The sequence below is a fragment of the Carcharodon carcharias genome, chromosome 7, assembly GCF_017639515.1.
Source record: "Carcharodon carcharias isolate sCarCar2 chromosome 7, sCarCar2.pri, whole genome shotgun sequence".
Lineage (NCBI taxonomy): Eukaryota > Metazoa > Chordata > Chondrichthyes > Lamniformes > Lamnidae > Carcharodon > Carcharodon carcharias.
In genome coordinates, this window is record NC_054473.1 from 173,964,902 (window position 1) to 173,992,514 (window position 27,613).

At 42.0% G+C, this 27,613-nt stretch overlaps 1 protein-coding gene across 1 annotated transcript; it reads left to right on the top strand.

Annotated features, from left to right (window-relative positions):
• Positions 1 to 8,190: 8,190 nt before the first annotated feature.
• Positions 8,191 to 27,444, top strand: emc8 (ER membrane protein complex subunit 8). Its single transcript, XM_041192175.1, has 5 exons — positions 8,191 to 8,404; positions 13,055 to 13,131; positions 15,223 to 15,292; positions 15,688 to 15,782; positions 22,385 to 27,444. The coding sequence occupies exons 1-5, from the start codon at positions 8,201 to 8,203 to the stop codon at positions 22,542 to 22,544; spliced, it is 606 nt and encodes a 201-aa protein (XP_041048109.1). The 5' UTR covers positions 8,191 to 8,200; the 3' UTR covers positions 22,545 to 27,444.
• Positions 27,445 to 27,613: the final 169 nt, after the last annotated feature.

Genomic DNA, 27,613 nt, shown 5'->3' on the forward strand with positions numbered 1-27,613 from the left:
ACTCTGGGTCTACACTCGATGGAGTTTAGAGGGCTGAAGTGGGATCTGATTGAAACTTACAGAATGCTGAAAGGCCTGGATAGAGTGGACGTGGGGAAGATGTTTCCATTAGTAGGAGAGACTAGGACCCGAGGGCACAGCCTCAGAGTAAAGGGAAGACCTTTTAGACCAGAGATGAGGAGAAACTTCTTTAGCCAGAGAGTGGTGAATCTATGGAATTCATTGCCACAGAAGGCTGTGGAGGCCAGGTCATTGAGTGTATTTAAGACTGAGATAGATAGGTTCTTGATTGGTAATGGGATCAAAGACTATGGGGAGGAGATGGGAGAATGGGGTTGAGAAACTTATCAGCCATGATTGAATGGCAGAGCAGACTCAATGGGCCGAATGGCCTAATTTCTGCTCCTATATCTTATGGTCTTATGAAATGGACAGAGTCTGAAATATCACACAGTGTATATGGACTGAATGTGAAATATCACTGTGTATATAGACTGAGTGTGAATTATCACACAGTGTATGTGGCCTGTGTGTGAAATATCACGCAGTGTATGTGTACTGAGTGCGAAATATCACACAGTGTAAATGGACTGAGTGTGAAATATCACATAGTGTATATGGACTGCGTGTGAAATATCATACAGTTTAATAGGACTTAGTGTGAAATATCACATAGTGTAAATGGACTGAGTGTGAAATATCAAACTATGTATATGGAGTGGGTGTTAAATATCACACAGTGTATATGGACTGAGTGCAAAATATCACACAGTGTATATGGACTGTGTGTGAAATATCACAGTGTATATGTACTGAATGTGAAATATCCTCATACACAGTGTATATGAACCGTGTGTGAAATATCCTCATTCACAGCATATATGTACTGAGTGTGAACTATCACATGGCATATATGGACTGAGTGTGAAATATCCCATACACAGTGTATATGGACTGAGTGTGCAATACCCTCATAAAGCATAATGGATTTTGTGTAGCACATCCACACAGTCTGTATTTGGGACTGAGTATAAAATGTCTACCCGTGTGAGGAGAGTTCAATGGAATATTTCCGCATACTGGACCAGAACTACCAACTCTCACAGATTTTTCATTTTTCTCTGATTTCCATCTCGCCATCTCACTTACATGTTTTCTAAACTTACAAAAAATGCCATAACTCCACCACCCACAGTGTTGTAGACATAGCTTTTTTAGGCCATTTATAACAGAACAGTGTGATGAACAATCATTGATCTGACAACGGGTTTTCGCGAAACCCCTCTCAAGCTCCTGCAATGCTCTATTGTGGTCACAAATTGCAGCTTCCACACATCTCTGGTGCAAGGAAATTTATGTTGTATTGAGACAGAGACTGGAGCACCAGCTAGTGTCAGGGTCGGATTTGACAGGGGTTCCCTGAGCTCTGAGTCCAGCCTTTAGATGGTGTTCTTCATCTGCTCTCGCACAGGGAGAATGGGCAATGAGTTAGTTAAACTTTCCCTGATGAAACTGAACTTATTTCATTCATTCTGTGACTTAGCGCTGCAAGGAGGCTGTGTGTGGATTCAATCCAATGTACAACTAATATGGTCACATATTCTGCAGCTCATGCCGCATTGTATTCTGTATCAGCGCATATTCCATATTCAATCCCATATACAGCCATTATGAGTACATAATGCTGGCAGTGCTTAAAGTGGATATGTCAGTCAGACGGGATGCATTCTAGTATGCTGAGGGAAGTATTACACAGGTCTTGGTCACAATCTTTTAATTCTCTTGGTGATGTGAGAGGATGATTGGAAATGTTACTCAAAAAGGAAAAAACCTGACAATTACAGGCTCATCTGTTAAATTATGGCAGTGGAGAAGATTTTTGAAACAATAGTCCAGGAGAAAATTCACAGCCATTGGACAAGCATGGATTAATAAAGATGAACAAGCATTAATTTGTTCAAGGCAAATTGTGTTTGAATAACCTGACTGAGTTATTTTCTGAGGTAACAGAAAGGGTGGATGAAGGCTATGCAATTGATGTTGTGTAATTGGGTATCTATGATGCGCTGTGGGCCATCAGCAGCAGAAGAATTGTACTCGACAACAATCTGTAATTTCATGGTCTGGCATGTCCCCCACTTCACCATTATCATCAAGCCAATGGATCAATCCCGCTTGAATGAGGAGTGCAGGAGAGCATGCCAGGAGCAGCACTAGGCATATCTAAAAATGAGGCGCCAAACCGCTGAAGCTATAACACAGGAATCTTGGCACGCAAAACAGCAGAAGCAGCATACATTAGGCTGAGCCAAGTGATCCCACAGCCAATGGATCAGGTCAAAGCACTGTAGCCCTGTCATAACCAGTCATGAATGGTGATCGACACTTAAACAACCAACTGGAGGAGGAGACTCCACAAGTATCACCATACTTAATGTTGGGAGAGCCCAGCAAGTCAGTCGAAAAGACATCTTCAGCCAGAAGTGCTGAGTGGATGATCCATCTTGGCCTCCGCCTCAGGGCCCAGTATTACAGATGCCAGTCTTCATCTAATTCAATTTCCTCCAAGTGATATTAAGAAATGCCTGAAGGCACTGGTTACTGCAAACGCTCAGGTCCTGACAACTGTAGTATTGAAGACTTTTGCTCCCGAACTAGCTGCACCCCAACCAAGTGGTTCTAAAGTAGCTACAACCCTGGCATCAACCAACAAAGTGAAATATTGCCCAGGTATGCCCTGCCCACAATAAGCAGGACAAATTCAACTGCCACTCTACATCAGTGGTGGAGAGAGTGAATGTTTAAGATAGCAGATGGGGTGCCGATGAAGTAGACTGCTGATGAATTGGGCTGCTTTGTCCTGGATGGTGTCTAGCTTATTAGTGTTGGAGCTGCACTCATGTAGCTAATCGCTGCAGAATTCCCAGCCTCTGTTGGAGCCAGCATATTTATATGGCTGGTCTAGTTCAATGGTAACCCTCCGCGATGCTGATGGTGGGGGTTTCAGGGATGGTAGTGGCAATGAATGTCAATGGGAGATAGTTAAATTCTCCTTTGGGGAATGGACATCGTCTGGCACTTGTGTGGTGCAAATGTTATTTGCCACTTATCAACCCAGGACTGAATGGTGTCCACTTTTTGCTGCATATGGACACGGACTGCTTCAGCATCTGAGGAGTTGAGAGTGGACTGAACACTGTGCAATCATCAGAACATCCCTATTTTTGACATTATTTTGGAGGGAAGGTCATTAATGAAGCAGCTGAAGATGGTTGGGTTCATGAGGAACTCCTGCAGACAAGTCCTGCAGCTGAGATGAATGCCTTCCAAAAAATTACAGCCATCTTCTTTTGTGCCATATGCCACCCATCCAGTGGAGAAGTTTCCCCAGATTTCCAATGACTTCGATTTTGCCAGGGTCCCTTGATGCAACACTCGGTCAAATGTTGTCTTGAAGTCAAGGCATTTCGATGCCTCAATGAAGCTTGTCTGAGTAGGTATTCTATATCCAGAGATGTCAAGCATTGAAATCAGTTGTATAATAAATGTGAAGCAGGGACTCAGCCACAGCAGACATGTGAAGAGGAGGCAGGTCACAAATGCTTTGAGCCATATTGTTAATATCACTGGGCTACACAGCATTTATTGGGCTGGCTTAGATGGGATATTTGTGGTTTACTACGTGCCGAAGTTAGTGAGAGCAAGCCAATTACTAAAACTTCCGTAGGATGTCTCTGGGTTACACTAACTGGCTGAGTTCACCAGAGCATCTGTTTTTGTGAGGGACATCAGTTCTGGAAACTGGAATCCTTTATTTAGTTTCCAAAGATTGTTTGCTACATTTCAGAAAATCCTTGGCAGAAACTTAAAGAGAACCTGGCTAGAAATGAGTCTGTAATTAGGCAGTGATAAAAAGCAGATGTTGTCCCAGGGAACTGCGTCAATTTCACAGTTTATCAGCTAAACTGAAAGTTAGCCTTCACATTGAAGGCATTTAAATGGGATTAGTATTAAATCAATTGGTTCCCACGCCTGGATTTATTTTACAGTAATTACTTATTATTTGTGGGGTTTGCTTCACAGTCAGGACACCACCTTGAAATAATTCTAAAAGATGCAGAGTCTCAATTAGAAATCAACGCTCTAAATGTACAGAAGATCTGATCAAAGATTGGGTTTTAACAAATGTCTTAAAGAGGGAGATGGAAGTGGAAAGGCACAGGGAATTCCGGAATGTCATTCCTAGATCGCTGAAGGCACAATTGCAAATGGTGGAATGAAGGAAGGCAGCAATGCACAAGAGATCATAGTGGTGAGGGGGGAGTTGTAATGCTGGAGAACGTTACAGAGATTGGGAGGGGCACCAAGGAAGTTAAGCACAAAGATGAGAATATTAAATTGGTGGTGTTGAGGGACTGGAAGCCAATGTAGGTCAAGCAACCTCTCGATTTTAACATTTTCATCCTTGTTTACAAGTCCATCCATTGCCTTGCCCCTCCCTTTCTCAGTAATTTCCAACAGTTCCACAACGCTCCAAGATGCCTAGACTCATCTAATTTGGGCCCCGATTTTTAATCGGGGTTGTGCCTTTAGTTGCCTAGGCCCTAAGCTCTGGAATTCCCTCCATTGACCTCTCTCCCTCACTTTCCCCCTTTAAGACATTCCTCAAAACCTATCTCCTTGACCAAGCATTTAATCATCCAACTCAATATCTCCTTATGTGGTTCAGTGTCATACTTTATAATGCTCCTGTGAAGCACCTTGGAACCTTTTATTATGTTAAAGATATGACATTAATATAAGTTGTTGTTGTACATTAGTAAGCACAGGGATGATCGGTGAGTAGAAAATAGTACAGATTAGGGTATGGGCAGCAGAGCTTTTGATGAGCAGATGGGTCATGGCAAGAACAATATTGTGAGAACAGGAATCCCTCACCAACAATACGTACAAGCTGCAATGTTTGCCATTAGGGCTGGGAGCAGCGTAGGGAGAAGACAGTGTCCTGTTATAATGCATTTGTTTTCAGGTTTGAGTTGGAAAGGTGGGGGTAAACATAAGGCAGGGAAAAGGGAAACAATGGGAGTGGCTAGAAATGAATAGATGAGACTAAGGCAAAGATGGGAGTGATATTTAGAAGTAAAAGAGAACAGCATTTTTTGATGGCAGAACGGGGGGAGAACAAATGTTGCGGTGGGACAAGAAGGAAAATGCCAGCATTGACCAAGGGGGAGTGACAACATGTAACAGAGCCAGTGCCAGCATGAGCTCTGCAAAATGGATGATGATTAACAAGTTAATTGAATGGTCAAGGCATTGCCGTGGAGACTGAACCATGCTTTTCACTTGCCAATGAATAAGATTGATGGGCCTATTTAGATAAACCAAAAAATTTGAAATTTGGCATTCTTGTATCAGTCTTGATGAGTGTCAGACAAAAGGTTTTGACAGCATGTCTCTTTTTTCAGCAAAACTCAAGTTCTGTACCACCAAGTGGCTAAAAGAGATAAAGGTTCCTTCTCCTGTCCCTTCCTAAACAAAAGAGAAAATACAAATTAAGTCATTCCATGGTTTATTAAAATAGACCCTCCCCTCTTACTGTTCTTTCAAAATAGGCCCTCCCCTCATATTCACCCATCAAAATTGTATTTGCCGCCTTATTAGTCCACCAGAATCGACCTTCCAAGCGTTTCGGTCCATCAAAATAATCTTTCTCTGCTTATTGGTCCAGTTAAATGTTTACTCTTCTCTTACTGATCATCAAAATAGGCCTACCAATCCTATTAGGCCATTAAATTATACTGTCAAATCCTACTGGTTCATCAAAAGAGACCTGCCAATATTACTAGTTCATTAAAATAGAGCCTTCAACTTTATTGGTCCACCAAAATTGGCCTTTCGATCTTATTGGTCCATCAAATTTGGCCCTGCAATCATATTGGTCCATCAAAATAGGCTCTCCAACCCTATTGGTTCATCAAAATGGCCATTCAACATTATTGGGCCATCAAAATAGGGCATTCAAACTCATTGGCCCATCAAAATAGGCCCTCCAATCCTATTGGTTTACCAAGGCAGGCCCTTCAATCTTATGATCCATCAGAATGGGCACTCCAATTCTATTGATTTATCAAAAAAAAACCCTTCAATCCTATTGGTCCATCAAAATAGGTCCTTCAATCTTATTAGTCCATCGAAATAGATCCTCTAGTCCTACTGGTTAACAGATAAGGCCATTCAATCTTATTGGTCCATTAAAATAGGCCCTCTAATCTTATCAGTTTATCAAAATTTGGCTAAATTTTCAGATGACACTGGGAAAATAAGTTGCAATGAAGAAATATCCAAATGGATATGGACAGGTTAGGTGAATGGGCCACAATTTGGCTGTTGGAGTTTAACGTGGATAAGTGTGAGGTTATCCAGTTTGGTCGGAAGAATAAAAAGGCGACTTATTTAAATAGAGAGAAACTTCAGAATGCTTCAGTGCAGAGGGATCTGGGTGTCCTCGTGCATGAATTGCTAAAAGTTAGTATGCAGGTACAGCAGGTAATAAGGAAGGCAAATGGAATTTTGGCATTAAGATAAAAGCAAAACACTGCGGATGCTGGAAATCTGAAACAAAAGCAAAAATACCTGGAAAAACTCAGCAGGTCTGGCAGCATCTGCAGAGAGGAGCACAGTTAACGTTTCGAGTCCGAATGACCTTCTGTTGAAGGGTTATTCGGACTTGAAACGTTCACTGTTCTCCTCTCCACAGATGCTGCCAGACCTGCTGAGTTTTTCCAGGTATTTTTGTTTTGGAATTTTGGCATTTATTGCTAAAGGAAAAGAGTATAAAAATAGGGAAGTGTTGTTGCAACTGTGCAAGGCATTGGTGAGACTGCACCTGGAGTACTGTGCACAGTTGTGGTTCCCCTTTCTTGAGGAAGGATGTGGTTGCATTGGAGGCGGTTCAGAGGAGGTTCACTAGGATGACTCCAGAGATGCGGAGCTTGTCTTATGAGGAAAGATTGAGCAGTTTAGGCCTATACTCACTAGAGTTTAGAAGGATGAGAGGGGATCTAATTGAGGTATATAAGATGCTAAAGGGGATAGACAAAGTAGACGTGGAGCAGATGTTTCCCCTTGTGGGGAATTCTAGAATGAGAGCCATAGTTTTAGGCTAAGGGGTGGTAGATTTAAATCAGATGAGGAGGGATTACTTTTCTCAAAGGGTTGTGAATCTGGAATTCGCTACCTCAGAATGTAGTGGATGTCGGGATGCTGAATAAATTTGAGGAGATAGACAGATTTTTAATTAGTAACGGGTTGAAAGGTTATGGAGAGAGGGTGGGAAATTGGAGTTGAGGTCAAAATGAGATCAGCAATGATCATATCGAATAGTAGGGCAAGCTCCAGGGGCTGAATTGTCTACTCCTGCTCCAAGTTCTTATGTTCTAAATAGACCCTTCAATCTCATTGGTCCAACAAAATAGGCCCCTGATCCTATTGGTTTATCCAAATAGAACCTTTGATCTTAATGGACCAGCAAAATTGGCCGGCTAATCCTATTGGTTTATCAAATTAGGATCCTCAATCCTAGTGGCCCACCAAAATCAACCCTTCAATCCTATTAGTCTATCGAAATGGGCCCTTCGATCTTATTGGTCCAGCAAAAAAAAAGGGCCCTTCAATCTTATTGGTCCATCAAAGCATGCCCTTCAATCCTATTGGCCCAGCAAAATAAACCCTTTAATCTAATTGGTCCATCACACCAGGCCCGCCCCGCAAATGTGAACCGGAGTTAGGTAGGATCTCACTTTGCGGCAGTTTGCGACCGTGTTTCGGTTTGCGGCGGTGCCGGTGAATGGGCCTGAGGAGAGGCTGAGGCGGCTCCGATTACGGCCAGGATCTCGGTGTCGGTGTCGGAGTAGGGGGACGTGGGGGGGGGTGGGGAATGTGAGACCGGGGCGGGAGGAGAGCAGGGAATGAGTGAGCGCTAACTGCGGGTGGAGGAAGAGGCAGAGCGCGGGAGGGCTGCTCGGCTCGGCCCCCTGAGGAGCAGCCTCTCGAGGCCTGAAGGAAGGAAGGAAGGAGTGAGTGAGTGAGGAGGGGGGGAGGACATTGTGGGATTGTTCTAATCCCGTGTCGGCCGCCTTTGGGGCTTCCTCCCCGACCCCCCCCCCCCCCCCCCCCCGCCCACCCAGCCGCGGCGGCCATGACTGTGTTCAGACTGACCACCCAGGCTTACTGCAAGATGCTGCTCCACGCCGCCAAGTACCCGCACTGTGCCGTCAATGGCATCCTGGTGGCAGAGAAACACAAGAGGAAGGACGGCCAGCCGGTCCTCTTCGTGGACTGCGTCCCCCTCTTCCACGGCACCTTGGCTCTCGCGCCTATGCTGGAAGTGGCCTTGACGCTGGTAAGTCAGAGGGAAACCAAATTCAAGCAGCAAATGCTGGGAATTCCCTCAGCAGGCCTGCGAGGAGAGCAACCCAGTGAACGTTTCAGACCCATGAACTTTTTACTCCTGTACAAAGAAACTTTGCCCTCTGAATCTAGAGATCTGGGAGTCTTTTATTTTGAAAAAAAAAACCCTAGAAGTTTTGATGGTGCAAGGGCAAAGTGAACCTTTTGTATATAAACCAGAAGACTCCCTGCAAAATGGTAACCCATCTTTGACATGCTTTGGGTTTCCACATTTTTCATAAAACTGCAACCAATCTGAAATCTTCTATATGCCAATGTCGCCGCTAGAATTTCAATCGAGTGCATGTGAAACTTTCCAATTTGTCTACTGCTGAACTCTCAAAGTAATTTGTTGTATGTGATGATAGGATGTAATCTGCCACTATATAAATGCAGGTCTTTATAATTGTATGTTCTGGTTCTAAATTTTTGCTTAGTGAGTGTTTTGAATTCTTTAACATCCTCTATAGCAGTAATCAGAAATATTATGGCACAGTGATACTTTATTGCCTCTCATCCAGAAGTTCTGGGTCTTGAGTCCTGTCCCATCCCAGGCTTGGCCAAGGAAGCTCTTTTCTTAAACAAAAACAAAAATAGCTAGAAAAACTCAGCAGGTCTGACAGCATCTGCGGAGAGGAACATAGTTAACATTTCAAGTCCGGATGACACTTCATCAGAACATCGAGTCATCCCAACTCGAAACGTTAACTGTGTTCCTCTCAGCAGATGCTGTCGGACCTGTTGAGTTTTTCCAGCTATTTTTGTTTCAGATTTCCAGCATCTGTGGTATTTTGCTTTTAGCTCTGTTCTTAATGTGGCCAGACAGGTTGATAGTTAACTTGCAATTCCTTCCAACACAATGGCAGGAGCGGAAGAGATTCCTGGTCAGCCATGTGATGGAAAGAACATTGGAGCCTCTACCATCACTATTTATGGCAGCACTCATGTGAAAATGCATGTTGCCCCACAACTCACTCCAAATGATCTGTCACACTCTCTCGCACTATGGTGACGTTTGTGTGTGTGTGTTATCCTTTCTGGATAATAGTTTAACTATGCAAAGCACCCTCTTCACTGGTGTTTTGCCTAGCTTTTTGGAACTGCTTTTGTGTGGTTCAGTTCTTTCTTCAGCAGTGGCTCTTCTTTTGTCCTTGAACCTTTCTGTTTCTTATTTACATGTTGCCTCTTGGTAATGTCACCAGCAGACATGGCATTTGCTTCAATTTGCTGATGACACCCGGCTCTAATCTCTCCTTGACTTCATGAGCACTTGCAAACAGTTTTTAACCATAAGTCTTAGATGAGTCACAACTTCCTTCAGATGAACATCTAGATGATCAAAGCCCATTGGCTCAGATTTTTTTTAAGAATAAAGCTGTGGCCTTTGAGCCTCACGTTTAACGAGTAAACTGGACAACACTTCCTGACATTCACAGTTAAATGCTAAAATCTAGAGGTGGTTGCCTGAGTTGTGCTGCTCCACAATCTTTGCACCAGTACTTCGCCATTCAGTTACATGAAGGACATGAAGTTGAAGTGTGTACCCAATTAAAGGCTGGGGAAAATTAAGACTTGTCCTTTGAAGGAATAAGTGAATTTTTTTTAACAGCATGATATGCCTCAGTTACTGCCCAGCAACCCCTCTGACATTGAAAGTGTGGAGTCTCACTCCTTCAGATTTCAGTTATTGAAGATTTTTAAGTTTTAACATTTATCCCTCAATCCCATCTTTCTTCCCCTCTTGCTTTTTCTTCTCAATGATTTGATATTGAATTGAATATTCTAACTCACTGGTTCAGATTTTGCATGTCTCAGCAAGGTTTTTTTCAGTCTGACTTGGTTGAGGAGACATGATGACTTGACCTGTAGAGGGCAATGTGCTGTGTTGAATTTCTAATTCCTGCAAGTTGCAGTGCAGAAGCCCACATAGTCAGAGGGTGGGTGGAATGAACAAGTGCTGTTCATTTTTCGCTGACTATAAAATCCAGTTTTTATTTTGGTGCCTATCATAAACTGTCATGCTTTGTTCAGAGCTGATTTTTGGATTCTGTGCCATCTCCTTCACCAAATTCACTTCTACGTATTTTATGTTGTCTGTCTCCAGTCTTGTCTTCACCCCCATCACACCACCAAAAAAAGGTACCTTTGTGGGAAATCTAGTTCAGAAAATTAATGGAAATGCTATTGACAGCCACATACTCCATCAGCTGGATGATGGGAGGCACTGTGTCTGTATGTTGCAGTTCACACGGAGACAGTTGATGTGGCAGCTGCACTTTACATGCATGTTGTAGAGTGGAGCTACAAATAGCAATGGTAGGTGCTCTGACTTTCTGCCATATGGCTGCCCAGGAATCACTCCCGCTGTTATCACCTGCCCTCTGCCCTCTGTTTGGCTGCATTATGGAGCCACCTTCCTTTTACCATCAAGACTTGGGGTGCCTGTCAAACCTGAAGCTTCTGACTCAGAGGCAGGGATGCTACCCAGTGCACTACAAGACCTCTATTAGGTCAGTGGAACTGGGAATTATTCTGGATGGAAGGGTGTTAGGTTAAGTACCATACAACTCTGAGACCAGCACTCTTCCAGATAATTTGTAAAAATATTGAAGAGGGTACCAGTAACTTCACCTTGAAGATTGCAGATAACATTAAAATGGGTGGACTTTGAACCAACTATAGTGGAATTTAAGCTTTATTCGGGTAGCTGTAAGGAAACGTTACTGAGGGTTTTGAATACTTTGCCAAGGAAGGTTGGGAAAAATATAAATTCTTTGTAAGGTAAAGTTAAGTGAGTTTCTTTGTATGAGGGACACCATCAGATACAACTGCTGGGACCCCATAGGGTCCTTTGAGGTTTTTTCTATTAATTGTCCTGGAGGCAGGCTGATGGAGAGAGGGATGCCATGCTGACAAAATGGACTGAATGGCTGAGTCCTATTCTCTAAAAAGATACCATTCACTCACAAACATTGATGGCAATAACATGTTTTTGTTACAGCTGTACAACCTCCCATTTGATAAAAGCAGCTGTTCAAACAGCCCTGCAAGTGTGGTCTCTCCAAATGTACTAGATTATATATTCCCTATGCATTCAAAATTAGTTTTTCTTGAACCCTGGTGGGAACAGGATCATACCTAGCTATGATGTTTGAAAATCCTGTTGAAACTCATTGACGTGTAAACATTTTCCTGCTACTTCAGCTTATTTGTGTTCAAATATATCACCCCAACTATTGCACCCTCGGGTACCTGAATTCATCTGAATCTTGTGTCTATTCTCAGCCTGTGCAATAAATAGCTTGTGTTCAATCATCTTAATTCTTGCTAGAAATCAGTCTGTCTTCATCCCATTCCCTCTTTCTCCCACCTCAGTGTGCCACCACTGACGGTTTCCTGCTCTAGTTCCTTTAAACACCTTTGTGCTCAACTCCTGCACCTGCATGCATGGTCGCCTTCTTGATCTTACTATACAAATTGTCTTGAGACCACCAACGTTTCTGTTATTGAGTAGACTCTGATTACTTGCTTGCCTCCGTTCTCCTGCAAATCTCTGCTTCGGGAGGTTACTACACACTCCCCCAGCACAGTCACAACTGTCTGCATACTTCTGACCTCCCTCAAGCCCAATCCTCTAACCTGCTGCCTGTATGAACATAGGAGCAGGAAGAGGCCATTCACCCCCTTGAGCCTGTTTTTTGTTAGATCACAGCTGATCTATATCTTAATCCTTAATTTCCTTGTCCAACCTTGATTTTTTTTCCCCCAAAATCCAAGCATGCATTCATCATTGTCTCACTGCACTGCTACCTCTCCTCCTGTTTCAGATTCAGTATCCTCCCATCTGGTTTCTGCACTGTTTATAGCAACAACCAAAGTAATAAACACTATCCTGTGCAGCTGTCACTGCCTTTCTATCTCTCTTCTCAGCTATCCTGATTGTGTTTTTTGATATTGTTGATCATCCTATCTTCTTTCTACATCCTTCCTCTAGTCTGCCTCCATTGCACCACTCTTGCCTGGCTTTACTCACAACTGTTGCAAAAAGGCAATTCTTCCCAGCTTGTATGGTTGTCATATGTATAATTTTCCTCACCAGCTCATTCCCCTTTTTTTCGCAAAAAAACCTCCAGATTTCATAGTTTCTCTGGTAAATAGAAAATTCAAAGATATAGCCAGTGTAATGGGCCAAATAAGGAACCACATTTTCTCTTTCTCCTTGGCATAGGGTGGATAGGAAGGCACGTTTCCCATTAGTAGAGGGGTCAATAACCAGAGGGCATAGATTTAAGTTAAGAGGGGATTTGGGGAGATATATTTTCACCCAGAGGAATTTGGGAGTCTGGAACTCACTGCCAGAAAGGGTGGTTGAATCAGAAACTCATAACATTGAAGTGTTTAGATATTCACTTGCATTGCCATAGCCCCCAGAGCCATGGGCCAAGTGCTGGAAAATGGGATTTGTGTAGTCAGATCTTTGACTGGTGTGGACACAATGGGTGGAACGGCCTCCTTCTGTGCTGTAAACATCTGACTCTGTGTAGCAGGTGGTGCTGTACAGCCAGCTGTTTTCTAAATGTCTTTTTATTCACTTTTCTCTCAGGTTGACTCTTGGTGCAAAGAAAATAACTACATCATAGCGGGATACTACCAGGCAAACGAGCGTATGAAGGACACCAGGTGTGTAAATGTTTTGATGGTTGTAGGGTGGGCAATGCTGTACTAAAAAACTTGCAAAATCTCAATTTTAAGCTTGAATTTTACACCGTGTCCCAAGTTCCCCGAATTTCCCTGCACCCGACCTTCTCCCTTAATTAAGGAAGGTGGCAAATCAGTTCCAGTGAGTGAGGTTCTTCAATTAATACATATGAGGTGTACAAAAACAACAGACTTGGCTTCCTGTTTATTCCTGGATTATGTACTCCTGAGGGGAGAGATGAATCATGAGCTCCATTTTTTTTTTAGAAAAACTGTTTCCCATGGGTTCAGCACCCAAAGTCCATGAATGCACTACTAAAGTCACTGTTTGTTGCTTTGCCATCTATTGTTTTGTAAATTGCATAGAACCACTTTTTAAACTGATTCACATACTTGAGGAAGGGCTATATAACTGTGCGCAACAGTACACTTTTTTTTTTTACAATACTTGTAGTTGCAGTGAGGATCTTGCATAGTTGTATGGTTCTATACATTAGGGCCAGTGATAAAACTAGAGGCACTCCTGGTCAGAGTGCTAGTGTCTTGCAGGAAGAGGTGAAATGGAGAGGATGCAACAGTAACCGGGACCTGTTGGAAGTGTGTTAACAAGCAGCCCTCAAGACAGTAGGGATTTGAGGTGGGTGGGAGATTGTCCCAGATTTGTTGATGCTTCTGCTGTTCCGTGTACAGTCTTTGTTCCAAGTACAGTCTTTGTTCCTTGCTCTGACTGGCGGATGCCCAGCATTAATTTACACCACATATTTGTTGTTGGGAATGTTGTGCCTGTGCCAAACCAGAGGACTACATCATCTTACTGAGAGTTCGGAGTGGTGGGAGTCCTTGTGTTGGTAAACTGAGTCCAGAGGAAGGTTATGCTGTTTATTGTTTGTGTCCTAAAGATGTGGGGCAGGACCAGGACATGTGCTGGAGCGGGCTCCTGTTACTATTGTTTAACAAGCACTAAATTGACTGTCAATGGTTTTCTGAGTGCTGGTGTCAGAAGGCCTGAGACCTGCTGATATGCTTACCTATCTTTGTGTTATGAACCTTTTTACTGGCAAAGAAATGGAGTAAATGCAAAAACAGTCCAAGTCTGAAGCTCTGATAAGCACATCCAGTCGTCTTAATCTCTTTCTCCCTCTTTTCTCAATTTTTAGGTACCCTGCAACAAACTGCTTTCAAAGTTATGTTCCATCATGTATTGCTGATTTAGCACAGGAATTATTTAGGGATTATTTTTCACCTGGAACTCTGGATCTCCCAGGACTCAAGATTATCATTGCATGTCAGACATTAAGAAAATGGAATAATTACTGGTGCCTGAGATGAGCCTTGATAGGAAGCAAGAATTGCTTAAACAGACCCAAGCCTTCCCACCCACCCCGTGTTGCAGCTTGTACCGGATGTTTTGATTGTGAAATCATGCCTTTGGTATTATATCACAATCTCTGTGCCATCTGTACTTCACAGCAATAGTCCAAGTGCTCTTTTATGACTTCATTATTCACTAAGTATTTGAATCTTTCACCTGTCCTCAGTCTATTTCTGTATAGATTTGACTTGTATACCTATCCGTCATGTTTTTGGGCTGTCTGCACAGAGGATATCAGTAGTAAATCTCTAATGTGGGGGGAGGGGGAGGAAAAAATAGTAAAATAACTGAGGAAAAGGTTGCAAAGGATTTGAATCCCTAACTTAGTGAAAATTTTTAGTTCAGTGTTTGCATCAATGTGAAGAGATGGTCGATGTCACAATGGCCTAGTTTGTATATCCTCTCTCCTTAGGGACTCTGCTCAGAACCATTGACTGCTCTGGGGGCCTAATGGTGAAATGAGTTCCTAATAGGTACAGACATGACTTACACCTTTGGCAATTTTAAATCAATGTGTAAAACAAAATTCAGTGTGACTGTATTTTGGAATAATTTGGCTTGAATACTCCAAGATGTCAATAAATGACCACTGTTTCTTTCCCTGGCATTGATGCCTCACGCCTTGCTGATAATATTTACATTGAAGAAGTTTTGAATAATTGCCAGTTTTAAGTTTGTTTTTCTCTTTTTTCCTTTTACAGCCCAAACCAGGTTGCTGAAAAGGTTGCGTCTCGGATTGCAGAAAACTTCAGTGATGCTGCCCTAATCATGGTATGGTATTGTGCAAATTAGTGTGTCTCAAAGCATAAGTTGCAGAGGAAGGATAGGGTAGTTTAGTGTGTTGAATTTCAGGACAATTGACATGTTGGCCATGCGAGGCTCGTCCATTAGAAAATTTTCAAATTTGGATTGAAATTCCACTTTTAAACATTTCATTTCCATTCTAGCAGATCTCCATGGGTCAGAATAGGAATGGCCACTGGGCCAAGGTATTGGATGGCTGCTGACACCTGACATTAGCTCAGCAAGTCTGAGCACCTTCAGGAGAGAGAAAGAAAGCTGTTATTAGAGAATGGAGAATCAAGGCTGCATCCATTTATTGAATGTGATTATGCAGTGCTGTTTGTGATACTTTGCCTCTAGTTCTATTTCTTGTCCTTTTTTAGGTGGACAATCACAAATTTACTATGGAGTGTGAAGAGCAATCGATTGTAGTATATGAACACCATGAAAATAAATGGCGATGCAAAGACCCAAATACGTGAGTACAGATGTTTTCCCAGTAAAACAGAAGTCTAGAGTGTTTAAATTGATTTTCCACAGTTCATTGTAACACAACAGGTTTCTATGTATTTAGTTTGGTATCAGCAACGGCTCAGTAGTAGCACTCGTCTCTAAATCAGAAGGTTCTGGATTCAGGGCCCACTCCAGAGACTTGAACAGAAAATAAGGGAGCACTGCGCTACTGGATAACACATTATACTGAGGGGTATACAGCCCCCCTTAAGTGGCGTTCTCTGGAGAATGGGGTAGGGGGTGAAGGAAGAGAGTTTAGCCAGTGTCCTGGCCAGCATTTAGCCATTAACTAAATGACTTTAAAACAGCAAACGTTGGAAAAACTCGGCAGATCTTGCAGCACCTATGGAGAGAGAAACAGTTAATGTTTTGAGCCCACTATGACTCCCCTTCAGAACAGTTCTGAAGAAGAGTTGTACTGGACTTAACATTAACTCTGTTTCTCTCCACAGATGCTGCCAGACCTGCTGAGTTTTTACAGCATTTGCAAATGCTGGAGATCTGAAATAAAAACAATATTTTGCTTTAATAGCTTAAGGAACTTCGGCTCAGAATTGATGAGCTGGAGTCCGAGCTCCGGACGCTGCGGCACATCCAGGAGGGGGAGAGTTACCTGGACGCTTTGTTTCAGGAGGCGGTCACACCCGGTAGATTAATTACCTCAAGTTCGGTCAGTGGTCAGGGTTAGCAGTGTGTGACTGCAAGTGAGGCAGGTAGAGGGATCCTGTGTTCAGGAACAGAAGAGACTCAGCTCTTGACCTTGTCCAACAGGTACAAGGTACTTGCTCCCTGTGTGGATGAGAAACAGGGCTGTAGGGAGGATGAGCCAGCTGACCACGGCACAGTGGCACAGGAGGCCGTTCAAGAGGGGGGCGCAGAAAGACAAGTGGTAGTTGTAGGGGAGTCTATAATTAGGGGAATTGATAGCATCCTTTGTAAGTAGAATCGATAGTCCTGCCTGATATGTTACCTGCGTGGTGCCAGGGTGAGGGACATCTCTGACCAGCTTGAAAGGATATTGGAGGGGGAGGATCCAGTTGTTGTGGTCCACATCAGGACAAATAACATAGGTAAGATTAGGAAAGAGGACATGTTTGGGGATTATCAGGAACTAGGAACTAAATTAAAGAACAGGCCCTCAAAGGTTATAATCTTTGGATTACTACCTGAGCCATGTGCAAATTGGCATAGAGACGCGAGAATAAGGGAAGTAAACATGTGGCTAAAGGAGTGATGCAGGAAGAGGGGTTCCATTTCGTGGGGCACTGGCATCAGTATTGGAACAGCAGGGATCTGTACTGTTGGGGTGGTATCCACCTGAACCGATCTGGGACCAATGTTCTAGCGAAAAGGGTAAATAGGATTCTCAGCAGGACTTTAAACTAGAAAGTGGGGGGGGAGGGAAGGGTAAAACTCCAAGAAGTATGACTAATGGGAAACAAAGCAGCAGGTTAGCATGTGGAGGGCGTGGATTCAACTTCATGGAAAATTATGACAAAACTGAAAAGAAAGGAGGGCCCAGGAGAGGCTTTTCAAGTCTCCAGAACACAAAATAGGACAGTGTTTGGACAGGGCTAGGAATCTAACTTCAAGCACATCAGAAAAAAGGACGACAATGAGAAAGGGGACGGGAAATACAGGACTGAAGGTGTTGTATCTGAATGCATGCAGTATACGAAATAAGGTAAATGAGCTTGTGGCGCAGATTGAAATTAGCAGGTATGATGTGATGGGCATCACGGAGACAAGGCTGCAGGGGGATCAGGACTGGGAGCTAAATATCCAAGGATATACATCATATAGAAAAGTGAGGCAGGTTCGCAGAGGGGGTGGGGTTGCTTTGTTAGTAAGAAATGAAATTAGATTGATAGCAAGAAATGATGTAGGGTCAGATGATGTAGAATAGTGTGGGTAGAGTTGAAGAACTGCAAAGGTAAAAAAAACCATAATGGGAGTTATATACAGGCCTCTGAACAGTAGTTAGGATGTGGGGCACAAGGTACACCAGGATATAGAAAAGGTGTGTAAGAAAGGCAAGGTTACAGTGATCATGGGGGACTTCAATATGCAGGTAGACTGGGAAAATCAGGTTGGTAGTGGATCCCAAGAAAAGGAATTTGTGGAATGTCTACACAATGGCTTTTTGGAGCAGCTTGTGGTGGAGCCCACTAGGGAACAGGCAATTCTAGATTTAGTGATGTGTAATGAGGCAGATTTGATAAGGGAGCTTAAGGTGAAGGAACCCTTAGGAGGAAGTAACCATAAAATGATAGAATTTACCCTGCAATTTGAGAGGAAAAAGCTGGTATCAGATGTAACAGTATTACAGTTGAATAAAGGCAACTACAGAGGCATGAGGGAGGAGCTGGCCAGAATTGACTGGGAGATGAGCCTAGCAGGAAAGACAGTGGAACAGCAATGGTAGGAGTTTCTGGGAGTAATTTGGGAGACACAGCAAAAATTCATCCCTAGGAAGAAGAAGCATACTAAAGGGAGGACGAGGCAACCATGGCTGACAAGGGAAGTCAGGGACAGCATAAAAGCTAAAGAGAAAGCATACAATGCAGCGAAGAGCAGTGGGAACCAGGGGATTGGGAAGCCTACAAAGACCGACAGGACAACTAAAAAAGAAATAAGGAGGGAGAAGATTTAAATATGAGGGTAAACTAGCCAGTAATATAAAAGAAGATTGCAAGAGTTTTAGATATATAAAGGGTAAGAGAGAGGCAAAAGTGGACATTGGGCCGCTGGAAAATGAAGCTGGAGAAGTAGTAGTGGGGAACAAAGAAATGGCGGAGGAACTGAATAGGTACTTTGCATCAGTCTTCACAGTGGAAGACACGAGTAACATCCTCAAAGTTCAAGAGAGTCGGGGGGCAGAGGTGAGTATGGTGGCCATTACCAAGGAGAAGGTGCTAGGAAAACTGAAAGGTCTGAAGGTGGATAAACACCTGGACCAGATGGATTACACCCCAGAGTTCTGAAGGAGATAGCTGAAGAGATAGTGGAGGCATTAGTGGTGATCTTTCAGGAATCACTGGAATCAGGGAGGGTTCCAGATGACCAGAAAATCGCTAATATAACCCCCCTATTTAAGTAGGGAGTGAGGCAAAAGACGGGAAATTGCAGGCCGATTCGCCTGTCCTCGGTCGTTGGTAAGATTTTAGAGTCCATTATTAAGGATGAGATTTCAGAATACTTGGAAGTGCATGGTAAAATAGGGCAAAGTCAGCATGGCTTCATCAAGGGGAGGTCATGCCTGACAAATCTGTTAGAATTCTTTGAGGAAGTAACAAGTAGGTTAGATAAAGGAGAGCCATTGAATGTTATCTACTTGGACTTCCAGAAGGCCTTTGACAAGGTGCTGCACAGGAGGCTGCTCAGTAAGATAAGAGCCCATGGTGTTAGAGGCAAGGGACTAGCATGGATAGAAGATTGGCTGTCTGGCAGGAGGCAGAGAGTGGGGATAAGGGGGTCCTTCTCAGGATGGTGGCCGGTGAGTAGTGGAGTTCTGCAGGGGTCAGCGTTGGGACCACAACTTTTCACTTTATACGTTAATGATCTAGATGAAGAAATTGAGGGCATCCTGACTAAGTTTGCAGATGATACAAAGATAGGTGGAGGGACAGGTAATATTAAGAAGGCAGGAAGGCTGTAGAAGGATTTGAACAGGTTAGGAGAATGGGCAAAGAAGTGGCAGATGGAATACAAAGTGGGGAAGTGTGAGGTCATGCACTTTGGCAGGAAGAATAGAGGCATAGACTATTTTCTAAATGGCGAGAGAATTCAGAAATCTGGAGTGCAAAGGGACTTGGGAGTCCTAGTCCAGGATTCTCTTAAGGTTAACTTGCGGGTTGAGTCAGTAGTTAGGAAGGCAAATGCAATGTTGGCATTTATTTCGAGAGGACGAGAATATAAAAGCAGGGATATGCTGCTGAGGCTTTATAAGGCTCTGTTAAGACCACATTTAGGATATTGTGAGCAATTTTGGGCCCCGTATCTCAGGAAGGATGTTCTGGCCCTGGAGAGGGTCCAGAGGAGGTTCACGAGAACGATCCCAGGAATGAAAGGCTTAACGTATGAGGAACGTTTGAGGACTCTGGGTCTACACTTGATGGAGTTTAGAAGGCTGAAGGGGGATCTGATTGAAACTTACAGAATGCTGAAAGGCCTGGATTGAGTGGACGTGGGGAAGATGTTTCCATTAGTGGGAGAGACTAGGATCCGAGGGCACAGTCTCAGAGTAAAGGGAAGACCTTTTAGAACAGAGATGAGGAGAAACTACTTTAGCCAGAGAGTGGTGAATCTATGCAATTCATTGCCACAGAAGGCTGTGGAGGCCAGGTCATTGAGTGTATTTGAAACCAAGGTTCTTGATTGGTAATGGGATCAAAGGTAACGGGGAGAAGGTGGGAAAATGGGGTTGAGAAACTTACCAGCTATGATTGAATGGTGGAGCAGACTCAATGGGCTGAATGGCCAAATTTCTGCTCCTATGTTTTATGGTCTAAAAACAGTTCAGTTGGTCATTTATCCCATTGCTGTTTGTGGGACCTTGCTGTGTGAACTGGCTGACACACATTCTTATATTTTCCTACATTACAGCAGCCAGTGCAGTTCAAAGTGTACTTCACGGCTGTGAAATACTTTGAGATATCCTGAGGTTGTGAAAGGAGCTTGTGTAAATGCAAGCTCTCTTTCTTTGCACCTCTTAGGAGTGAGAGATAATGGTTTAATTCTAGTAGATATGTGAATAGTTAACAGCACGTTCTCAGCAGTCATGAGAATGGGGACATTTAAAATATAGTATGTTATGCACTTTGCGAAAGGGGCTCCTCTAGAGATGAGGGAAATGGTCTGTCTTAAAGCCACACAATGATTTGCTTATCAATTTCTAATGTATAAAATTATGACCTGGTTTCACTAACAAGAAGATTTGCTTTTCTTTTAACATGTTACTAGATGCAGGAACTGACCTGATCACGTACACTAACCTCTCCAGTCAGGGATGCTCGGGGTAATTTCCGGATTTTGGGGTTTTCTGGGTTTTAGAATTACATTCAAATGCCTAACCATAAGTACGTGAACTGGAAAATCCCACAGATATAAATATTTACCTAAAGCATAAAACAGTGATTAAAATAAAAACAACAAAATGCTGGAAAATGCTTTCTGTCAGCAACAAAGCTGCCCTTGGCACATCTTTTTGTTTCTTGCCCCATCACCATTCCCTTTGACCCTGGAAGATTAACTCATCTGTCATTCAATATCTCCTGACTTTCACCCGATCACAGACCTTCCTCTTGCCCTTGTCCCACCTACCCCTTGCTTAAAAGCTAGTATGTTTCTAACTCTTCCCAGTTCTGATGAAAGATAATCCTCCTGAAATGTTAACTCTGTTTCTCTCTCTATGCAGGCTGCCTAACTGCAGAGTATTTCCAGCATTTTATTTCAGGTTTTCATCATCCACGGTATTCCGTTTTATGATAAATCAAAATGGTTTGACTTACTCAAATAGTGTATCTTCCATGTTTCCTCTCACAATACTCTGTGTTAAAATGATGCTGTGAATTGCTTGAGTATACTCAAAACAGTTCCAGACAACTGGTGTTTCTGAACAATAGGTTTTTGGACTGGAGAGGTAGTGTATTACTTTGAGCTTCTCTGAATTTACTCTTCATTTTTGTGGAAGCTATTTTAAATTTTAACTCACTGTCTCTATGTAACAGTAACGGGTGCATTTTGTGGAGCGTAATTTTGTTTAAGCTTCTAGCCAAGTCCTTATCTTAATTTGCCACATACTAAAAGTTTTCCATATATAATTGTTGGATAAAAGCAACTGCAAAGCAGGTGAGGAAACCTTTCTTCTTCAACTCAAAAATCTTTTGCAGAAATACATCCCGAGTATGGCTTCAGCAGTGATTTAAATTTTAAGTAAATTTTCTGTAATTTTTGAAGTAAAAAGGAGCTCTATTCAGCGCTGTGCACTCTTGTGTAGTGGCTGGTTCTCACTTGGAATAAAGAACTTCTAGGGCAGAGAATGGGAGGATAACTTATGTTTGGCATTTATTTCTTTAAATGTAATATTGAGGGTAAAGTGAGAGATGATTTTTTTTCCATGGAAAATGCTGAAAATATTTGTCAACATCTCAAAGAATAAGGTAACATTTTGTTGTAGATCCTTCTTCAGAACTGGCAACAGGTTGGCCCTGAATCCTCTTTCCGATGTTGAAAACTGTGTATTTCCAACATTTAGTTAAAAACTCCAGCAATTTTTAATAGGGGTTTAAATTCATTATTTTGGGGACACTTCTTTCCTTCAATTTTTGTACTTCCATTCATGGAAGAAAAAAAATTTCATGTTGTGTTAGTCCTTGCACATTTGGTCTGAATCCTGACTTTCTGTAAGAACCTGAATGAGAAATAGGGATGACAAGCACCTTTTGGGGACGAGAGGATTATACATAAGATATTTCCCTGCACCCAGAGTTGCTTTCTCTTGGAATGAGCCCTTGACACCCAGCTTGTCATGTCTGTATGTATTTGATAAGTGGTTTTCTTTTGCAGTGATTTCTGTGAAGACTGGTCAGAGGTGCAGCGAATTACAACCTGTCTCCTGGACAGTAAATCGTACGACTCCTTAGTGGATTTTGATAACCACATGGATGATCTCAGGAATGACTGGACAAACCCAGAGATCAACAAAGCTGTTCTTCACTTCTGCTGAGACAGCTTCCTATGAATGTTCTAGGGGCATTCTCTGGTAGACGGGGACCTGCAACCTCCTTTGGCTGCAATGAGCAACCCTTAATGAATGTGAAACCTGATAAGTGGTAAAATGAAAGAATGGAAAGAAGCACACCAGCTTACTGTGCTAAGAGATAAGTGAAATGTTTTCAGCCTTCTGATAATTGAGCCGTGGGTCTCTTGGTTTCTACAACTGGACAGTAGGTTTGTGATCAAATCGCACATCATTTTTTAGTTAGTTTGTCGTAAATCAAACTTTGGGTATTTCAAAGGAGACAAGTGAATTATGTGTGATTTTAAATATTTGCACCCTCAAATAACTTCTGTCTGTTATGTTTTAAATGAAATACTATTAGAATATTTGATAAAATGAGAGTTTAAGCATCTCTTGCCTGAATATTCTATAGCACGTGTTTGGTTAATTTTATTACTCCAGTTGCTAATGTGGTTCAACTCCAATTTATGGAAGATTAAACTTGGGCTAAATTACAAATAAATGGATGGGATGGGGGAAGATTTATTTTTGAGTTAACGGAATAATTTTTTCGGCCATGTAGTTTAAGTCTGCGTAAAATGTAAATGGTCCTTCCTAAACAAAGATCTTCCAAAATTGAATAACACCAGTGGATACTAGTGGCATTTTATACATAGGTACAATGGTGCGTTGCAAGAAAATTAACTGAAAATTGATGTTGGGATTGGGAGTTTGTACAAATTACATTGCAACAGTAACTACACTTCAAAACTCTTTCACCTGGGTGTAAAGCACTTTGGGAAGTCCTGAAATTATGAAAGGCACTATATAAATCCATGTCTTAAATCTTTCATATCCACAAAATATTTAGTAGTTACATCTTTTTAATTTGAAATCGATGCCCTAGGTGTAACAGCATTCAAGTTTGAAATGGAATTCAAAACATTCTAAATCCCTGGCATAATAACCATGAGCTTCTCTGAATAACTGAATAATCCTTACATCCTTGTAATCCATAAATTTAAAAATGTTGACTTGCATTTAAAGCTCCATGAATGAAACCAGTCACAATGAAACATTCATACAAACTTTTAGTTTCAAAATTAAATGCTGTAAGAAGTTCCATCCAATAGGAGCAGTTACTTTCATGTTGCACCATCTGAATTTTGTATTTACCTAACCAGCCTGCTGAAGATTGCAGTACCTGTATGTAACTTGTATGATGAGCAGCTGACTTGTTCATAAATTTGTTAAACGAATCCCATGTTGCAAGATTGATTTAACATTCTGTTTCAAGAGTTTAATCAGGATAAGGCTGGTTTTAGTATGTAAATAATTTGGCAACGTATTTTTGGTAGCTTGAATTTGTTCTGGCCGTTTTGAGTATTTGAGCAGCTTTCGAAATATTCCTTTTTACTTCCCATCTCCAATGATTAATGTTATACCAAGCAAGATGCAAAACAGTACGGCAAATTATTATTTTGGAATAAAAAATCGTTTTGCTGATACCACTGCTGTTCTTAAGTTAACTCCCTCACAAAACCCATTGTTTAAACCTGAGAATGATTTTGTTTATAACTACTCCATTAGTTTTGGAGATCACTCCAGAGTTTTTATAACCCTGGATTATATCTGATTCCGTATTCTGCATTCACAAATTGTAGTACATTACAAAAAGCACGAAATCCAAACCACTGCATTGTATCAAATATATTTATTTCACAATTAAGCCAATGTCTTTTATCTTTTCCAGCTTTCTGCTCTGCATCTGCAGATGTTTTTATTAAATGTGTTGCAATGTTCTGTGTCTACAGACTTGAAACCAAGTTTTTGTTTTTTGCGGCAGCTTAGGAAATATACAATAAAGGCAGGCTCAACTCTAGTTTTAAGTCAGCGTAAATGAATAGCAAAGAATTTTAATGTTAATTTAGCATTTTGAATTTTTGAGACAACTGCCTCCCAACTTTGGTGATGCTTGTCCTTAAGCAAACCTGCCAGCAGTTGAGCTGCCTTTAATGTTGCGGCCAACTATTTTCCAGCACTAATTTTTAAGAGTGCAAGGATAACCCAGTATTTTCCCCACGCTGTATGGAGAATACTAAGTGGAAGTTGTCACATTCAAGCACTGGCACATTGTCTGCCTGCTGCCTATAAGCTAGGCATTATATAACTCTTCATTGTGCATTTGTAAACTGACCTTAAATATTGCTGTTTCTGTGGTATTTGGAAAAAATACTTTTCAAATTCTTCATGAGTATATGCGAAACATTTACTACCTTGGAATTCAGCCTGCCTGGGAGCAATGAGTTGGAGATTTTGTGATATCCTCAGAGGATGAAGTGACTCATTTCAGAAAATGGTGGATCATGGCAAGTTGCTGGGAAGTCACATTTGCTTTTTGCTGTTGTGGAAAAATTTGGATCATCACATTGCACCCTCTCATCATGCACTTTGTTGAAATATGTTTGGGTTAGAACTGGTCTGCATTTGCTCTACAACCATTTTGTCACTTTCTGCTGAATTGGGTCTTCACATAGTGGTAAGTTTTTTTTTTAGATAGTGTATGTTTACAGAGCATGACCTAGATATACTGGTCATCGCTTCTGCTGAAGAAAAGGCAGTTATATCTTCCTTCCCCATCCACCACCCATCAGTCATTGGATCTTGGGTCACGGTTCAGCTATGATCTCATTAAATGATCGGCAAAACTGTGTGGGGGTGAAGGGCAAGAGAAAGGTTGCATGGTCTAATTCTGTTCTGATGTTGATGGCTTTTACTGCTTTGGGCTTTATTCTAACAAACTATTTGAAAATCTGTTTATAAATGTATATTTTTAAAAAGTAAGTATTCCATTTCCAAAAACTTAAAGGAATAATTTCACATCCTTTTTTTCTAAAAATGAGCTTAAAACTTCTCTCCCATTTCTCTTCTTTCATGCCCCCACACACACGCACGCACACAGCGACGAACTGACTTTTGAAAGTTTTGAGACTTTTTCTACCAACAGTTCCAACCTTCAGTTTTGTAAGGACAAACAGTGTGGGGACAGTAAAGTGGATCACAGAGAAAATGGTTAAAGTGGCCCTAGAGCAGTGCTTCCCAAACGTTTTTCTGCTTTGACCCCATTTTTAAGGCTTTGCACTTGGTGCAACCCCAGAGTACAAATTGCAGAGATAGGGAAGAGTTATTGAGAGGGCTGGAGGTTCAAACAGCTGAGATACAGGCACAAAAAAAACAGCTAAGAATGCCAGCACTTTGCAGGCTGTTTTGGTGTCAGCAATCAGGGATCGGGATTAGGCCAAGCCCACAAGCAAATAAAATCATCCAGCTTTAGCTGTGCTGAGACTGTCAAATTGGAGCCTCCACTCCACAACTGCCACTTCTGTCCTGGTGCTCATGACCCCTGTTGCTCGTCCCATGACTTCATTGGTGGTTGCAACCCAGATTTTGAGAATACCTGCCTTAGAATATAAGGATGGCAATACAATAGAATACATATCCAAGTTGGACACAAAGGGAAAAGTCAATGGAATCAATGTTTTGACTTTCTACTGTGGCTAACTTACCTTTTTCCTTAATTAAACGGTGACTGACCTATGTTTCTGGTATTGTTTTATTTCACATTTTCAGCAGTTGTTCAGTTTTTCTTATCTAAAAGAAAAATCAGGAAGTAGAGCTATCTTTCCAAAGAAGTGCCCTATTTTTAAAAAGTCAGCCAACTGGCTGCACAAACAAGCCATTCATCTGATCAAGTTTGTGCTGGTGTTTTTCTGTACAGGAAGCATCAAGTTTAATCCTACTTGCCTATGAGAATATCTGGCTCTGCTCTGTCAACCCCTCCTAGGACAGTGGATGTGAGGAATGCTGAAAGTCACCTCTCTGTCCTTGCATCCGACCCCCTTGCTGGCAACCCCCATCCCACCCCACTTATCTGCCTCGAGGGATCCAATGATCCCTGGTGAAGGGTTTAGAGCATAACCAGCAGCTACTGCTCCTGGTGGTACTGCCAGCAATAGAGAGCTGCTGGCCAGCAACTCTCAGGAGCAGGATTTTTGCCCTTCTGGGATGTTGGTCGCAGGGGAGGCCTGACCGTGACCAGTTAAAGTGTCTGATTGTACTTGAGTAGCATTGGGCCTCCTGGACATAAGTGATAGAGCTCCCATCAGTTCTCCAGCAAGTTGGGGTAGGGGGGAAACCCCTGTCACCAGAACTAAACTCCGCATATTTCTCGTCATATTGTTCCTTCAAATTTTGTTAATATTTTTCATACACAGTTGAAACGTTGCCACAGGGCATAGTTATACCCTTAAAGGAAAATCGTGTTGGGTAAGTATTTGAAACAAAGGAAGCCACAGGACAGTGAATATTTTCCAGCTGCTGTAGCATTGCTCAAACAGAATGGGTCACCTGTGCTTCTATTTGGCAAGTGCCCATGTTTCTATATCGCACCCCCTTAGCTCAAATCTGGTGAGAAATGATGACCATAACAATCACTACAGTTTCACCTAGGAAGTCTGAATTTGAACCTATGTCTTGACTGCCATTTGCATTTGTGTACCCAGCAAGGGATGGATCCTTTCTCTTGCATTTGTACTTGAAATTGAACTCCTGCTCAATTGGCTGAAGGAGCTGCAATATCTCTGTGTTGATTTGTGGCTGGACTAGAATTTTGCTGCCTAACTTGTAACTAATGTTTTTTTTTCCTAAAGCTCCAGGTACCAACCACCATTTTAATGTGCATCTTTTCAAATGACTGAACTTCTAATGTGACAATTTGAGGGTGTTTTAATATGCATCGCTCAAGATTATATTGAAGTTGTATAGACATATTTGTAATACACTAATACCAATGCTGTCACTTTGAAGACTATTGTGATAAAACCTCAATAAATAATTGAAATGGAAATTTGACATTATTTACTAAATGTGCTACAAAGTTTTGAAAACTTGGATAATTCAGCATTGAAAGAAGTTGGAGTTCTAGCTTTTTGTAAACTTGAGCCTAGACTGAATATCGAGCCAAAACTGCATTGTCAAAGTTCAGGAGTTAAATCGAATGACTGTTAAAGTAATAA